Below are 18,828 nucleotides of genomic sequence, written 5' to 3'. Positions count from 1 at the left end.
CAATGCCAGCCTCCTTCCTCTATTATATGTTTCCTGCCACAATGTGCTACCTCACTGAGAGCCCAAAAGTAGAGAGGCCAAGCAACCACAGACTGAAACCTCTGAAACTATGAGGCAAAATAAACCTTTCTTCCTTATGAGTTAATTATCTGAGGAGTTCTGCCAGTGATGAAAAGTTGACTGATACATGTGCTTACTGGCTTATCTTTAATTATGGACCCCATTGTGCCTTACAACACTGAACACATTTAAAACTAAATCATCACAATGGTTTCTCATCGCCCTGCTCCTGAACACACCACAGTGAACTCTCCCTTTGTTGCTCACCTAGCACTCATCTCTCTAGTTTCCAGTCAGTCACATATTCCCACCACTCTAATCAACCTACAAGTGTACACAAAAAACAGTAATTTTTAAATCTCCCACTCAAACATTTTTTAAAAAACAATATTCAAGCAAATTCCCCAGCTTTCTTCTGTGCTTTTCTATTCTTAAGGTACTTATGAACACAGCAAAGGAACCTCTTGAATTTGAAGACAAACTGCTCATTGAATTAACCCATATTTTTTAGCAAAGACCAAGCTAGTACCTAGAAACAAGAACAAACAAGATACGGTTCCTGCTCTCGAGAAAGTTCCTTTCGTCAAATTCTTTGAAATTCCCCCCTGCAAAAAAAAAAAAACTCCAAATAATTTGTACCCAAATTTGGACTTTCTTGTTTCAATCGTAAATATGCTAAATAAATACCAAAAGAGATGTCGCTCAGCATGTGTGAGTCTATACGAACAGTATCTATTCTTCTTTCCTTCACATTTCTACCAGATTTTAAGTACCTTGAGAGTAGTATCTCATTCTTTATATAGCCAGTTCCTGGCTTAGTATCTGGCCAAGAGTTGACAGTTAATAAAATATTTGTGAACTTAACATTGCTCCCCACTGCTTATATCTATAATATCACAAATTACTTGTGATATATTTTTATTACAAATATAAGGTGAGTAGAATACCAATAGAACTCCAAGCCTAAACAAAGAGACATCACTATCAAGCTGACAAAGTTTATTTGAGGGATATTTTTGTTGACATAAAATTGAGTATAGAATTCTGGATTTACAGTTCTGAAACAAGAAGACAAAACTGAAGCAGAGGCACCACAGTGACCTCAGTAAGTTCTCACAGACTACAGGAGTCATCAAAGCTTCCATCTAATTAAGATAGAAGTTATTCATTTTTTTTTTTTGGTCAATATAATTTGGAAGCTTTATCCTAAGTCAGAAAATGTGTCTCTCAACTACATAAAACAAAGTGTGAGCATGCCTCACAAGTGTAAGGACCTGAGTTCAAAACCAAAAAATATTGTTTTTTTCCTCTTAACTTCCAAAATACACAGAAGTTTGCTTAAAGGAAAAGGTAAACTATTGTGCTGATGTATTTATAACATATGTAGATATAACAGTAGGATGCAAGCATAAAAGATTGCACATTTTTTATATTTTACATAAGACAGCACAATACTGTGTTATCTTTAAATATAACAGCAAAAGAATATACATTGTGGGCTGGGGATTTAGCTCAGTAGTTCCACTGCCTGCTTCATAAGCACAAGGTCCCAAGTTTGATCCCTAGTACCAAAAAGAATATCTATTGTGACACAAAACAGCCTCTAGGGAATGAAATACTGCAAAATGGAAAATTTCAAATATCAAAATAAAAATTAAAATGACGCACTTAAAAAGATTCAACCAAGCAAATACTGAAGAGAGAGAACAACAACAAAAATGAGCAAACTAACACAGTAGATATAAATCCAATCATACCAACAATTCCTTTAAATGCCAGTCAACTAAACACTCAGGTTAATAGGTAGAGATTATTAGAACACATCAAAATTCATGATTTAGATGTACACTGTCTAAAAGAGAGACAAATTTTAAATGTAATGTCACAGTGAAATTAAAAGATAGAGCATGTAAAGTACAAGCATAAAAAAACTGAATTGTCATATTGATTTCAAATAAAGTATACAACAAGACAAAAAGCATTATCAATGATAAGGGACATTTCACACTAAACACAAGGACATCAGGAAGACATGACATTCATAAATGTTATAACAACTTCAAAATCCATGAAATAAAAATTGATCAAATTGAAGGGAGAAAAAAATCTACGTTAGCTAGAGATTTTTACCACTCTCTGCGAAACTGTAGAATCACTAAACACACAGCAGTTCACAGTGCTCACTTATGTAGCACATATACGAAAAAGCAATTCACACAACATCCTAATAATACTATCAACCATGCTGACCTGACATTTATACAACACTATTTCCATCTGTAAAACAGCCATTCTTTTAAAGTATATGTGCCACATTCACTATGACACACTATAAACAAGTGGTTAATTTCAAAGAATTAAATCTTACACAGAGGCTATAGCCATACCACCCTGAACACACTGGATCTCATCTAACATCTTGCATATAGATTCTGTAGCCCATAATGCAATCCAGTTAAAGACCAGTAACTTTCTAATTTCTATTTAGAAACAAAACAATGTTCTTCTTTGTAATTCACAGGTCAGGGAAGAAATCATTAAGCCTTATCTATTTTTTCTCTAAAAGTTTTTCTCTTTCCGACTGATAAAGAATGAAAAGGAAGAATGGATGAGTTATGAAAAGTACTTAAGAAAATGAACTGCCAGAAACAACCTAAGGTGGAAGTAACACAATTCTGTAAGACCCTAAAACTAAATGGCATCTTCACCCAACAAAATAAGTGGCTAATACAGCATCACTGGTCATTCGAGAGATGCAGATGAAAACAACACTGAGATTCCACCTCACCCCACAAAGAATGGCTGCTATCAAGAAATCACACAATAACAAATGTTGGCGGGGTTGTGGGGAGAAAGGAACCCTCCTCCATTGTTGGTGGGAGTGCAGACTAGTGCAACCACTATGGAAATCAATATGGAGATACCTCAAAGAGCTTGGACTGGAGGTTCCATTTGACCCAGCCATCCCTCTGTTGGGTATCTTTCCAAGAGAACTAAAAGAATCATATCACAGAGAAGTATGTGCACCCATGTTTATAGCGGCACAGTTTGTAATAGCTAAATCTTGGAAACAACCTATTTGCCCATCCGTTGGAAACTGGATAAAGAAGTTGTGGTTTTTCTATAAAATGGAATATTACTCAGCCATAAAGAGCGAGAGAATAGATTCATTCATAGGAAAATGGATACATATTGAAGATATACTCCTAAGTGAAATAAATAAGTCCCACATGTGTAAATACCAAATAGTTTCCCTGGTGTGAATATTCTGCAACAATGCATAAGATTCTAATAAGATTACTGACATTTAGAAATGGGAAGAAAGGAGCTAAAGGTGTAGGGAAGGTGTGATGCATAGGGGAAGAACAAAAAGGGAAAAGAAAAAAATGTGAGAGAATGAAAAGAGGAAAATAAAGTGTTTGTAGATGGGGAGGGGAGGAGGGGGTGAAGGGAGGGCAGAGGTAAGGGGAAAAAATGAGAATCAAGACTTGCCATGTAAAGGTACAAGATCCCAACAATGAATGTAACTGTACTGTATCCCTAAATGTACCAATAAACTCAATAAAATTTAAAAAAAAAAAAAAAAGATTATGTTGGCCTTCAGAAAATGCATGTGCAAAGACTGACTACTAAGAAGATGAAATGAAATGACAATTCAGATCTTTCACCAAAACCATGCAAAACACATGGTAAAACAAACAACTTTGGTGAAGACCAGTTTTGCTTCTTAATTTTCAATTAGTCATGAATAAATATTTTTATTAAAAAACATAATTTTTTTGAGACAAGATCTAACTATGTAGTTCAGGCACCTTGAACTCATTATGTAGTCGAGGCTGGCCTCAAATGCATGGCAATCCTCCTGCCTCAGCCTCCTAAATGCTGGGATTACTACCACCCCTGGCAGGAATGAATTTTTAAGCATAAACAAAATCCAAGCTCAAAACTTGTATCATAAAATTCAACACACATGTAATTATTTTGTCAAACTCTTGAAAGTTTTTAAATGTTCACTCTTCCTTTTCATACTTATTCACTGCAGGCAGCTAACAGTTCACTGAAAGTGCACTGGTAATGCAAATCACACTTTCAGGAGCACTGTATTAGAGGTCTAACCCCAAGCCAGGTGTGGTGGTACACACCTGTAATCCCAGCACTCGGGAGGCTGAGGCAGGAGGATCGCTGTGAGTTCGAGACCAACCTGGGCTACATAGTGAGTTCCAAGTCAGTCTCAATTACATAGTGAGACCCTGTCTCAAAAAACCCAGAAAAAAAAAAGGTCTAACCCCAAGATTAACAATGTCTGTCTTGCTAAGCTTCATCCACACCTGATATCTAATAAAAAAGAAAGAGATTCACATGGTACAGTGCACACACCTATATATTCCTGCTAGACAGGAAAGTGATGCAGAAGGATGGCAAGTTAGAGACCAACATGGGCATCTTAGACCCTATCTCAAAATTAAAGGGGCTGTGAATATAGCTTAGTAGAAGAGCACTTGCCCAACCGGTACAAGGCCCTGAGTTCAATCCCAATGCTGAAAAACATTTAAAAATTAAAGAAATTTAATCAGAGAGGTCTGGGCAGGAATCCTGAAATAGGTAATAAAGAATAAACCTGTACATAGGATTTTTTATGACAATACATTTCTGGGTCAAAGCAGTGAGCAAACATCTGCAAAAATTCAAACTAGAGCTAGTCTCTTTGAAAGAGTTATGACTATGAACTGCTTACACAGAAAGATGTATATATGCATGTATATGAATATTAATATGTGTGCATAGATGTGAATTAAAAGTAATGATTAATATATCTAATGAAAAGTACTCATGTTGGTGGTAATTGTTAAGCCCTCCTGTGAATATAATAAAGTTATAAAAATATAATTTACCTTATTATCTGACATTTAATGTAGGCTCCTGATTAAGCAGAGCCAAAAGGGCAATAAAACTTACAGCAGATGTAAAACTCTAGACAATGATGATCTCCAATGTCAATCTCAGTCACAGCTCCAAAACATCCTAGTTTATTTAAGGAACCAAAGATTAACAAATCAATTTAACCAACAGCAATAACATTTGCAGAGACCAGGAGTTCAGCACCTACTATGAATAAGTGAGACTGACATTTTAAAAAATAAAATCCATCCCTTCAAATGCAAAAAATAATAATTGGAAACTGCTAGATTTATTCAGCTTATAGCAGCTCAACACTATCACAATAGTCTTTGGTACAAAAATTTCCTTCTGATTTTCAAGATATGAAATAAAATAATATGCCCTGACCACCCTCAATCACATCAATGAAATCTTATTCAAAGAATATAGAAATCTGTGAATGATTCTTTAAAAGATCATTTTTTCAACCTGTTTAATGGTCTAAATCAAATGGCTTCCCTACATCCTTAGAAATGGCTGAATTTCAGACCAGTTGTATAGGCTAAAGATATTCTCATGTCAAAAAATCCATTTGAGTTTCAGCCCTCAGCATATTAGTATAAATAATTGCTTTAACACAGATTTAGCACAGAGAGGTCCCAAACAACTATTATTTCTGAGAATGGACCAGGTCAACATTAGAGACAATGGGAGCCCAGAGATCATCACAATGAATTCCATGCATATCAGGTAAAAATTGAAATTAATACTAGAATCTCAGTGTGCCTCTGTATTTCTTGTAGCTTTTTGAGCTGCAAACACATGACAACTTCATTAATTCATCCCTCATCAAGGGAGTTGACTCATATTTACCTACCTTCTGACTTTCTGTATAAATTACACCTGATAAAGATGTTGGTGGCAACCTACTTCCAGACCCCTGCTGTTTCTCAAGAATTATCTCAACCTTTCCTACTTTTAACCTCCTTTGTCCTTTGAAGTTCATTTTTCAATTTCAGGGAACATGAATTTCTATCCCCCATCAAAACAAAGATTTCTTAAAAATACAATGGCACTCAGCAAAAGTATTTTTCCTTTGCACATCCTCAGTAAGTAACATATTACTTTCATGTATTTGGTCTTCAAAAAATATCACATAGAAAAAATTTCATTTCTAGGTGCCTCCCACTGTCTCTTATTTACTGATGTCAGCAACCTTCAGACCTCCTAAATGTTGGGGAGCAGACAGTGAGGACTGCCCAGCGTGCAGTGTCCTCACAGCATCAAACCCCCCACTCTCTTTCGGATGGTCATAAAGGCCAATGTACTGAGCTCTAGAAGACAGAACAGAAGTGACTGTAATAAAGGCACACCAGACCACCATAATTGGTAAGTTGAAAGAATCACCCTCCCATCAGAACCTGAACTATCTTCTGGGGAAGGGCAGCTAAAACCTACCGTAGAACCTTGCAGAGTTTAACCCCACAGGAATTCAGGGAACTCAACTTGGGCCTTGCAGCCAGAAATTAGCCTGAATCTCAGGGGTCTGCTACTGGCTTGCTGAGACTAACTGACTTAGATCTGCACATTACTGCTTAAATCACCTATTGTGACAGCAGAGACATACCCAGATTGAGGCCCTTTAATTTTTTTTAAGTATTTCTTCTTTCTTTTCCTCTTATTTTTAATTTTAATTTTTAAATATTTATTTTTCCCACTCCCAATTCTTTCTTTTCTCTTTCTTCATTTTCCCACTCTCTCAATCTCCCACATTGTTCTTCATCTCACTTTTTGTTCCTGTTCCTGCCCTAATTCCAATTTCTTCTCTTTTTCTTTTCTTCTCTATCTTTCCTTCTCTCAATTGTCAATAGTTTCAAAGGAAAGTGAGTACAATTTATAGCTTTCCTATTGGTATTAAATTGTTCTATTCTTGTTTTTGTTCTTTCACTCTTTCACTCTTGTTGTCAACAGTTTCATAGACTTTGCATGATCTTGCTGTGTCCTCTGGCTTCATTTGAAACCTATCCTTCTACCTATCTATTCCTCTTTTCCCAATTCCTTCTAAGTCCCCATCCTGAAGGGTAAAGTTGCTATATTGAAGAGTTTATTCACTATAAACATATTTTGGGCTGGTCATCGATTTTTTTATTTAACTCACATGGTTAAAGGTAATAGATTAATAACTACCACAAATTGTCAATTTCTAAGCTGTGCTTGATGTTACTGTGTTGTTGATTTTAATCACTTGGGCCAAGTTGTTGAGATTGATTTAATCAGATTTCCTTTCTGGTATTATGAAAATCAGGGTGTCTCTGAGTCATTAGAGACTCAAAACCGAAAGATCAGCTAAATCTAGAAGACTGAAGTATTAATCCTGGAATTAAACCAAGGACTGTACCAACAACAATAACAGAAAAGAAGAGACATTTAAGCAAAGTACAAATATAGACTTTCAGCTCACGAAGAGCAAACTGTAGAGGAAACGAGGTGGAAAAGTCTGAAAATCACCCACCAGGACAGCCTGAACTGATACCACAAGAAGTAACAAAGCAGATCAAACAGGCTCTAGAGAATTTCAAAACAGAAATAATTTCCCAGATAACTAAGAGATGGCGAGCAGAATGAAAGACATAATTAGAGACTCTAGAACACAAACAGATAAAAAAATACGTGAGTTCAGGACCATGGTAGAAGTCATAAATGCCCAGCATAGGAAAGAAATGGAAATTATGAATGCCCAACCCAGGAAAGAAATGGAATCCATGAAACAGATTCAGATAAATATCTAGAAGATTTAAAAAAAAAAAAAACTCTATTGAAAGTATACACAACAGACTGACCCAATTTGAAGAATGTCAGATATAGAAGACAGAATGGCAGTGAGTGACCATGAAAAGAGAGATCTCTTTAAAATGGTAAGGGAGCTTCTGCTGCCTGCCTCGCAAGTGCAAGGACCCAAGTCTGATCCCTGGTACCAAAAAAAAAAAAAAAAAAAAAAAAAAAAAAAAACCTAAGGGACAATGAGAAATCAATCCAAGAGCTCCTAGATGACACAAAGAATAAGACTGATAGGAGTACATGAAAAAACAGGAGAAAGTACAAATGACATAAAAACTATGTTCACAGAATTAATGACAGAAAACTTCCCAAACACAACAAAAATGTTTGACATACAGATAAGTAAGGCATATAGGACTCCAACTAGCTATGATTAAAAAAAAAAATCTATTCATAGACATAATAAACAAGATCCTGAAAACCCAACAGAAGAACAAAATATTGCAGGCAGTTAGGGGAAAGAAACAAATCACATGAAAAGAAAAACCCATCAGAAGCACAGCAGACTTTTCAATATAAACCCTCAAGTCAAGGAGAGCCTGGAGTAAGGTATTTCAAGCCCTGCCAAAAAAACAAACTTCAACCTACACTGCTGTATCCTGAAAAACTCTCTGTCAAAATGGATGGGGAAATAAGATACTTTCATGACAAAGAACAGCTGAGAAACTTCATGGATATGAAACCAGGACTGCAAACAATTCTAAACAATATCCTAGAAAAAGACAATGAAGGTCACAACACCATGAGGCCCAACAGAACAAATGAATTAGACAAGGCAAGAAACTAAAGAGAGAGGGGGAAAAATTAAAAAGAGCCAACAACAGGTCAATAACATGACAATGTAAGTCAATACATAGCAGTAATAACTATCAATGTTAATGGTTTAAATTCGCCAATCAAAAGAAATAGACTGGTAGAATGGATTAAGAAGCAAAACCCAACAATATGCTGTATACAAGAAATGCACATAATTCAAAAAAGAAACTCATAGACTGAAAATAAAAGGATAGAAAACAGTTCTCCATGTGACAGGAGCCCAGAGAAAAGCAGGGGCAGCTATCTTATTTGCAGACAAAGTAAATTTCAAATCAAAACTAATAAAGAGAGAGAAAGTCACTACATCCTTGTAAAGGGAACAATACAAAAGGAAGAGATGACGATCATAAATATATATGCACCAATATTAATGCCCCCAACTATACAAAACAAATATTAAGGGACATGAAAAACCAAATAAGCACTAATACAATGGTAGTAGGGTACCTAAATACCCCACTGTCACAAATAGACAGGTCATTCAGACAAAAAAGTCAACAAGAAAATATTAGAACTGAACCACGCTTTTGAACAAATGGACTTAATAGACGTCTACAAAGTATTCCAACCCACAAAATCAGAATATACATTCTTTTCAGCTGCACACAGGTCATTCCCCAAAATAGACCATATACTAGCTCATGGAACAAGTTTAAATAAATGCAAAGGAATCAAAGTCATCCCATCTATATTACCAGACCATAGTGCAATTAAACTGGAGATCAATAGCATAAAAACCACAAGAACTTCACAAACACATGGAAATTGAACAACACTCTCCTGAACAATGAGTCACAGAAGAAATTAATCAGTTTTTACAAATAAAAAATAATGCCAATACAACATACAGGAATCTATAGGACACAATGAAAGCAGTTCAATGTGGGAAATTCATGGCAGTGAATGCCCACACTAGGAAAACAGAGCGAGCTCAAATAAATAACCTAATGTTGAATGTTAAACTCATAGAAAAAGAAGCACAAGACAAACCCAAAGATTATACAAGAGAGGAAATTATAAAGATCAGGGCAGAAATCAATGCAATGGAGACTAAGAGAATGATACAAAAAACTTAATGAATCAAAGAGTTGGTTTTTTTTGAAAGAATAAATAAAATCGATAAACCATTAGCTTATCTGGTCAAAAAAGGAAAGAAAAGGCCCAAATCCATGCAATTACAAATGAAAAAGATGAAGTCAAACAGATCCAGCAGAAATCACAGGATCATCAATACCTACTTCAAGAATCTGTACTCCAATAAAATGGAAAAAAGAGAAGAAATGGACAGATTTCTAGATATATATGAATAACCAAAGTTGAACAAAGATAAAAATATTCTAAACACCTCAATTACAGTGAAATTTCAAACATAATTAAAAATTTACCAACAAAGAAAAGCCCAAGTCTTGATGGCTTCACCGATGAATTCCACAAAACATTTTGAGAACTACTGCCACTACTCTTTAAACTTTTCAATGAAATTGAAAGGGAAGCTATACTTCCAAATTCATTTCTGGAAGTTAGCGTTAACTTTGATTCCAAAACCAAGGAAAGTTCCAACCAAAAAAGAGAACTACAGGCCAATCTTCCTAATGAACACAGATGCAAAAATCCTCAATAAGATACTGGCAAACAGAATACAGAGGGTCATCAAAAAGATCATACACCCTGACCAAGTCAGATTTATCCCGGGGATGCAAGGATGGTTCAACATATGAAAAACAATAAATGTAATACACTGTACTAACCAAGTCAAGAACAAAAACCATGTGATTATCTCAATAGATGCAAAAAGGCATCTGACAAAAAAAACACTCATTCATGATTTTTAAAAACTGCAGAAAATTGGAATAGATGTTCTTTATCTCAATTTGATAAAGGCTATCTATGAAAAACCAACAGCCAACATACTAAATGTCCAAAAACTGAAAACCTTAATGCTAAAATCAGGAATAAGACAAGGATGCGCACTATCACTACTCCTCTTCAATATAGTTCTGGTAATATTAGCCAAAGCAATTAGACAAGAGAAAGAAATAAAAACAATAAAGACAGGAAAGGAATAAGTTAAATTGTCAATATTTGCTGACGATACGATACTCTAGATAGAAGACCCAAAAAACTCTGCCAAAAGACTTCTACACTTAATGGACAGATTCAGTAGAGTAGCCCAATACAAGATAAACACCCAAAAATCAATAGCCTTCTTGTACACAAATAAGAGATACACTGAGAAAGAAATTAGTGAAACAATCCCTTTCACAATAGCATCCAAAAAAATGAAATATGTAGGAAGGAATCTAATGAAGAATGCAAAAGACCTCTACAATGAAAATTACAGCACTCTGAAAAATAGGTATCTAAGAGGACATAAGAAAATGGAAAAACGGGCCGGGGATTTAGCTCAGCAGTTCAGTGGCCTGCCTTGCAAGCGCAAGGACCCGAGTTCAATCCCTGGTACCAAAAAACAAAAGAAAAGAAAAAGAAAATGGAAAAACATCCCTTGCTCCTGGGTAAGAAAAATTAACATGGTGAAAATAGCCATACTTCCAAAATTGCTATACAGATTCAATGCAATCCCGATTGAAATCCCAACCGTATATTTCACATAACTAGAGAAAAAAAATTCAAAAATTCATTTGGAACAAGAAGAGACCTAGATTCACAAAAGTAATTCTATGCAACAGAGACATGACAGGGAGTATGACAATCCCCACACGACCTGAAACTGTACTACAAATCCACTGTGCCACTGTGATTAAAAAACAAACAAACAAACAAGCATGGTACTGGCAAAGAAACAGACCGGAGGATCAGTGCAATAGACTGGAAGAAACAAAAACAACTCCAGATGTACTCAGCTACCTAACCTTTGACAAAGGGGCCAACCATCCTCAGTGGAAGAAAAAGAGCCTTCTCAATAAATTGTAGTGGAAAAACTGTATTTCAACCTGCCAAAGATTAAAACTAGACCCTTATCTTTCACTATGCACTAAACTAAAATCCAAGTGGATTAAAGATCTAAATATTAAAATAGAAACACTAAACTTGTCAGAAGATACATTAGGTAGAACTCTTGAAGACATTGGCATAGGAAAAGACTTTATGAACAAATCCTCAGTAGCACGGAACTAACACAAAGAATCAACAACTGGGATCTCATCTTATTAAAAAGTTTTTGCAGTGCAAGAGAAACCACCAACTGAGCTAAGAGACAACCTAAAATGTGGGAAAAAATTTTACCAGCTATTCCTCAGACAAAGGTTTACTATCTAGAATATATAAACAACTCAAAAAATGACATTCCCCCAAATATAAAGACCCAATTCAAAAATGGGCATCTGAAATTAACAAACATTTCTTAGAAAAAGAAATAAAAGCAGCAAATAAACATTTTAAAAAATGTTCACCATTACTGGTCATTTGAGAGATGCAGATGAAAACAACACTGAGATTCTGTCTCATCCCAGAAAGAATGGCTGCTATCAAGAAATCTACCAATAACAAATGCTGGTGGGGTTGTGGGGAGAAAAGAACACTTCTCCATTGTTGCTGGGAGTGCAGACTGGTGCAACCACTGTGGAAATCAGTATGGAGATACCTCAACAAACTAGGATTAGAGGTTCCATTTCACCTAGCTATCCCTGTGCTGGGTATCTTCCCAAAAGAATTAAAAGAATCATACCACAGTGATATGTGCACACCCATGTTTATATCAGCACAGTTTGTAATAGCTAAAACTTGGAAACAGCCCAATTGCCTATCAACTGGAGACTGGATTAAAGATGTTATTTTTCTATAAAATGAAGTACTACTAGGCCATAAAGAATGAGAATCTAGAGTCATTTACAGAAAAGTGGATGCACATTGAGGCCATCCTCTTAAGTGATATGAAAAGGACACACATGTAAATACCAAATACTTTCTCTGGTGTGAAAAACTAAAAGTATAAATAAGGTTCACATTGTATAACTGATAATGTGAAAAAGAAAGAAAAGGGCTAAAAGAGGAGGGGAAGTAGGAAGGGTAGAGGAAAGGAAAGAAGGGAAAAGAAAAATATGAGAAAAGGATAAAATGGAAACACAGTCTTTGTAAACAGGGAAAGGTGGAGGGGGTAAAGGAAGAGGAGGGTATGGGGAAAAAATTAGAGCCAAGATCTAACATGTAAAGGTACAAGATCCCAATGATGAATATAACTTTAAAAAGTACCAATAAACTCAATGAGGAAAAAAAAATCAGATACATTGTTGGATAGGTGAACAAAGTGATCCACACAGAAAGGAAGTGAGGGAGGGAGGAAGGAATAGCTGGAAAGGTAGGACTCAACTACCATCTACTAACACCTCTCTTGTATTATATTATAGTATGAAGAGATGCCTGCTTTCAATAACCACTCAATTCAACATAATAATGATCCAAAATGAAAAACAATGGAAAGGAGGAGAAACAAAAACTAAAAATTTTGCAGGACATTCAGATAAGAATAGCTACCATACAATACTTAAAGCAACTTATGCAGGACTTTAGATTAAATCTTAACCTGTCACTATAAAGTGCTACTATCTCGGGTGTGGTGGTGGACCCCTGTTATCCCAGCACAGGAAGGCTGAGGCAGGAGGATCACTGCAAGTTTGAGGCCAGCCTAGGCTACATAGTGAGTTCAAGCCAGCCTGAGCTGCATAGTGAGACCTTGTCTCTATAAAACAAAACAAACAAACAAAAAAAGTACTATCTCATTTTTTCCTAAAAGTTTACAACACTACAGAATACTAAAAAAGTCAAGTTGTTTCTCAAAACTGAAGCAAAAGATATAAGTGAGAAGACATACTCTGTACGACAACAAAACAGCTAAAGACATGGACTTCTATTTCAGCTCCTTTCTACGCTTCTACTTTACCTCAAACATCTTACTAACAAATTATGAAAAGCTTACAAGAAATTTTTGATAAATTTTTATAGTCATCAACATCTTTAAGAATAGGTATTTTAATTTCAAAAATAGTTAACATACTGAAAAGCCCATGTAAATATAAATTGAAAAATAATCCTATTCACTTTCATTTCTTAGGAATCTGTTGACCTTTCAGAAGTGAGAGTCACACAAAAAAATAATTCAAGGTATCTTTCTAGGACAATCTAATGGCAAAGTCATTGACTCTAGGATGACTATAGTTCCTAATGGTTGAGTGATTATTCTGAAAAGAGATTTTTCAAAACTATGTTATAACAGTTTTCAATTAAAGGGGAAAAAAAAGTCCAGGAAAATAAGGACTCTCTCACTCTAATCTTGCTCTATGAAATGTATTATAATAAACTTCCTATTTGTTAGTGACATTTAGATAATTATGAAAACTAGCTGTCAGAGTCTTAGAGATATACTGATTCTCAATGTAGCAGTACCTTCAAGCAAGAGATGTGTCATTGGATTTTATCCTTTTAATATTAAAAGAATAAAACAAAGTAACCAAATGTTAAAAAGATTTTTTAAATCAGCCAATAAAGAAATCAATAAAAATTTCAATAAACTCATACTATTACCCTACTCCTACAGAAAGTTTTTCTACATTTTCTTTCAGTCGTTTTGTCCAATCTCTTGCACAGTCCCAAATACAGTAGACCCTCACGTTTTGACCAGGCTCAATATGAACAACCTGGGTTACAACCAGAATTTTTAACTTATAACCAAAGTCTTGAGTTACAAACCAAATGCTGGTCTTTCCTGTGTGGGGCTACTTGAGAAATCCTGGGCCAATGTCTCTCTAAGGACATTGAGATCTGCCTGGAAGAAAGTATGGCCTAAAATTATAGAAGAGAGAGACTGAAGGCTGTGTAGAAGAGCCTGAGCCTTCAACTGACCCCCTGGTTGATAACACTGTCACCATAGCAGAGTCTACCAAACTGTAGTTAGACAGATGCTGAGGTACTGGTGGAAGAACACTCAGAGGAACTTCTTCTGGCTGAGCAGCAGAGAATAGCCATTGAGAAGCTTTCTGAAGAGAAAGGGAATATCAACAACCAGTGGATCAAAGTTCTTCTGAAATAAAGGAATTCCTGAAGAAATGGACAGAGCTACCAACATCTGTAGAGAATACCAACCCAGACAGAGAAAAAGCCAATCGCTTCATTATTTTGTTTAATGACAATGTCACATAATACTACAGAACAGTGTTAAAGACAGAAACAGACCATCTTAGACCAGTTTTTAGTTCTGTAAAGGTTGAGACCTCGTGAGCCAGAAGCAGATCCTAGTGGGCTACAGACTCGCTCAAGGAGAGGAAAAACACCAGAGAGCCAGGATCAAACTCAGGACCTTGCACTTACAAGGCAGGTGCAGTGACACTGAGCTAAATCCCCAGCCCCTCTTGGTGTTCTCATGGAAGGGGACTCTCCTTCCAAACAGTACCACCTTCCATCCTCCCTTCCTGTAAGCCAAAGATGTCAATGTGAATGGTAGTACAGTAGGTAATTGTTGTTTCTGGTAGACTAGGCACATTTTATAACTTTTTGGTAAATACACAAGGAAAATTATTGGTATTTCCGGTAAATTACACAAATTATACAATGCTTTTGTATTATGAAAAGGTCAGTTAAGGAGTACTTTTGGCGGTCTGGAATGCATTATGTACATTGTCATTATTTCTTATGGAAAAAATAGTCTTGATTTACAACCAACTTAAGTTATAAACAGCCCTCACAAATGAGTTGGGTTTATAAGTCAAAGGCCCACTGTATATTTACTGGGGTTCTAATACATGCCAAAGATTGATTTAGTGCACCTACATTTTATTAACACATGGGCATCAAATAGGTACAGTGACAAGAGGCCAGGGATTCAGCTCAGTCGTTCTGCCGCCTACCTCACAAACTCAAGGACCCGAGTTCAATCCCCGGTACCAAAAAAAAAGGGTTTATAAGTCAAAGGCCCACTGTATATTTACTGGGGTTCTAATACATGCCAAAGATTGATTTAGTGCACCTACATTTTATTAACACATGGGCATCAAATAGGTACAGTGACAAGAGGCCAGGGATTCAGCTCAGTCGTTCTGCCGCCTACCTCACAAACTCAAGGACCCGAGTTCAATCCCCGGTACCAAAAAAAAAAGGGTATAGTGACAAACTTAGAAGAGATGATGTTGCTCTCACTGGACACAAGTAAAAGATCAAACATGGAGCAGCTAAGTAAATGCCAAAGGCCTGGAAGCCACAAGTCCACGGAGCCTGATCCCACAGTCCATGGTGAGCACACTCACCACACACCTCCATGGTCATTAATGCCAACCAGGCACCAAAAAATCCTGAAGAGCAAAGAATTCAAAAATTCTCTCTAGCTTTAGTGATTCCTTCAATATTCCAATGTCCACTGCCTTTCATCCAGAGTTGATGCCTTGCACAGAAAGGGGACAGAAACTACAAATTTCAAGCTTTAAAATGCTTAATAGGCCTCTATATCTGGGAGTGGGATTATGGCTAATTTATACGTTTTTCTTATTTCTACATCATTTATTTTTAACCATAAGAACTCTATCCCTTATATCCTATCTAGGCTACCCACCCTTAGGGAGGATAGCACTCACACCTAGTGTGGGCTACCCTTAATCCTAGCATTGAACCATGAATCAATCCCAGCATCACATCCTTGCAACATATACCCTCCTCTGAAAAGCTCCACCTATGGCCCCATGAGGCTTTGGGGAACATCTAGACAAGCCATAACAAAAGGACCTCCTCATCTAAACATAACCCAATTACATTTCCTTCAACCATTTTCTAAGTCAGTCATTCTGTTGTTAGAGTCAACTCCCACCTATTCCACTTATCCATTCCATAGAGCTAAATCAGTGGTATTTTACTCTATGTTCACCAAGAATCTACAGTTTCATAACTACATGGAGGACAAATAACTTTCTCTCACTTACAAAAATTTAAATACACTGCATGGCAGAAAATGCCACACACACACACATGCATACCACCACCAACCAATAACAACAGCAGCAACAAAAAATACTAAGCACTAGGCCAGGGATTCAGCTCAGCGGTGCTGCCACCTGTCTCTCAAGCAGAGTCCTGAGTTCAATCCCCAGTACTTAAAAAAAAAAAAATACTAAGCACTTACCCGGAATGCTGCAAGAATGATTCTTGTTACTTTCTCTTTGACAGATTCTTGAAGGATGTCAGAGAGAACAGGAATGATATTGTAGCGCCGCAGGTGTTCACACATTTGAGGACTGAATGCCAGGAGCCATATTGAGAAAATCATTTGATACTGGAGTTGAAAACCACATTTGTTACTCAAAACTCCCATTATGCTGAAAAGGAACACACAATTAGAAAATATTTAGTATGATGGCAAAACAAAAAGAAATGAGCAATCATTCTCTTTGCATAACAACAGAACAAGGCTCTCTGAATTATGTCCTCAGTTTCTTCTCTACCAGCAATAACTCAGAGGGCCATTTCCAGCACAGCTTCACTTACCCCTCTCTCCAAAAGCCACAGAACCTCAAGAAGCAGAAGCAGGGAAGCAACAAGAAAGGAAAGCAAGAGTTGTAAGAGCACAAGACATGAACAGGAAGGAGCATGTGACAGACAACAGAGAATGAAAATCAACAGAAGTGGTGACAAAACAAATGTACATCTTCAAGTCACATTTCATATCTAGATTTTCAGTATGGGCAACCAAGAGGATAGCTTTAAAATACAATGGAAATTCAGAGAAAGGAGGGCATGGCTTTAGAAACTTATGATGAGTCCAATTTTGACACAGCCAATCACAGAATTTGGAGTCAGAAAAAACCCTCAGAAGCTTCCAGCTTTATATCTTATTTCACCAATAAGAAATGAAGAAGTGTCATAGAAATGAAGGAAGTTATTCCAAGGAGATAATATAAATAACAGCAGATAGCTTGGGAAATTTCCTGGGAGAAAGGCCCACATTCATACAATGAAAGTCAGAAATGATCAAATAATTTGAAATGACCAGCAAGGATACAAGTGTTCAACACAGTGACCCTAATATAAACTATGGGCTTCTGTTAATAATGATGTATCAATATTGATTCTGTTGGAACAAATATATCAATCATACAAAATTTTAATAATAAGAAAACCAGGGCCAGGGATTTAGCTCAGCGGTTCAGTGGCCTGCCTTGCAAGCGCAAGGACCTGAGTTCAATTCCTGGTACCAAAAAAAAAAAAAAAAAAAAAAAAAAAAAACCGTTGGAGGGGGAGAAAAATGGGAAAAGAAAACCTTTGGAGGGGGAGAACAATGGTCACTCCGAATAATTTCAATTTTTCTGTAAACCTAAGGCTACTACTCTATTAATAAAAAGTTTTATGAAGTCATTTTTTTTTTTTTTGTGGTACCAGGAATCAAACTCAGGCCCTTGTGCTTGTGAAGCAGGCAGCAGAATCACTGAACCAAATCCCCAGGCTTATGAAGTCAAATTTTACAGTATAAGGCTTCTATTAACTTGACAGAAGTCTTGTATCTGTGCCAATTCTCCATTTTTGTGACTTATATACAGTTCTAAATTTGCCTTAATTTTCTCATGCATGGGTTCTCCCTTGAATCTCCTTCAGACTGGGTTATTACATAAAACTTACTTTTTAAAATACTGACACCAGCGGCTCAAACACTATAAAATCTCTTACCTAATCTCTTTGTTCTCTGACTGTTCCAATTATTAAATTTCTACACTTGGCTTGGTGGTGCTGTGTCTGAGACCCTGAAAACCACACCTCTGCTATACCTGCTGCTCCCGTGAGGCTCAACCAAGACAGTTCGGGGCTGACCAAAAAGATAGAGATAGAAGGAACTTTCTTCTCTTGGCTTCCTGTTCCGGTGAGCTTCACTCAGCAAGACTTTTTAACCCCAGAGCGTTAGTTCCTTCCATTAAAAGCAGCCAAATTCAGCTTCATTTTTGAGTTCTAGCAGAACAAACATTTTCATGTAACTTCAGACACCAACTCTAGCCAACTAGGGATCCTCGTCAAAAGGCCTGAGTCCTTGTACGAGGCTCTTCCTCAGAATTCAGAGACATCAACATCAGAGGAACAGAGCTTCCTCCTCACAGCTGTGAACTTCAGATTCCCTCACTACTTGTCAAAGCTTATAAATGCCATTGATCAAACCTCTGACTTTTGCTCCTCCCAGCTTTATGGGTGGTATCTGCACCTGCTACCTCCCAGATACTTCAGTTAGGTTTTTTGTTTTGTTTTCAGAACAAATTA

The 18,828-nt window shown here is 36.5% G+C and overlaps 1 protein-coding gene across 3 annotated transcripts in view; it reads right to left on the bottom strand.

Annotated features, from left to right (window-relative positions):
* Atp6v1h (ATPase H+ transporting V1 subunit H) overlaps positions 1-18,828 on the bottom strand; it is a 114,922-nt gene that overhangs the window by 44,542 nt on the left and 51,552 nt on the right. For all 3 annotated transcript variants that reach the window (XM_010611101.3, XM_010611100.3, XM_010611102.2), the window contains one exon: positions 16,712-16,904. In XM_010611101.3, coding sequence (XP_010609403.1) covers positions 16,712-16,904 — 193 coding nt within the window. The remainder of the gene's footprint in view (positions 1-16,711; positions 16,905-18,828) is intronic.

This window comes from Fukomys damarensis, unplaced genomic scaffold, assembly GCF_012274545.1.
Source record: "Fukomys damarensis isolate Sample0158 unplaced genomic scaffold, DMR_v1.0_HiC HiC_scaffold_5, whole genome shotgun sequence".
In the NCBI taxonomy this organism is placed as follows: Eukaryota; Metazoa; Chordata; class Mammalia; order Rodentia; family Bathyergidae; genus Fukomys; species Fukomys damarensis.
The sequence above is the reverse complement of the archived record's forward strand: the minus strand, read 5'-3'. Positions and strand labels throughout refer to the sequence as shown.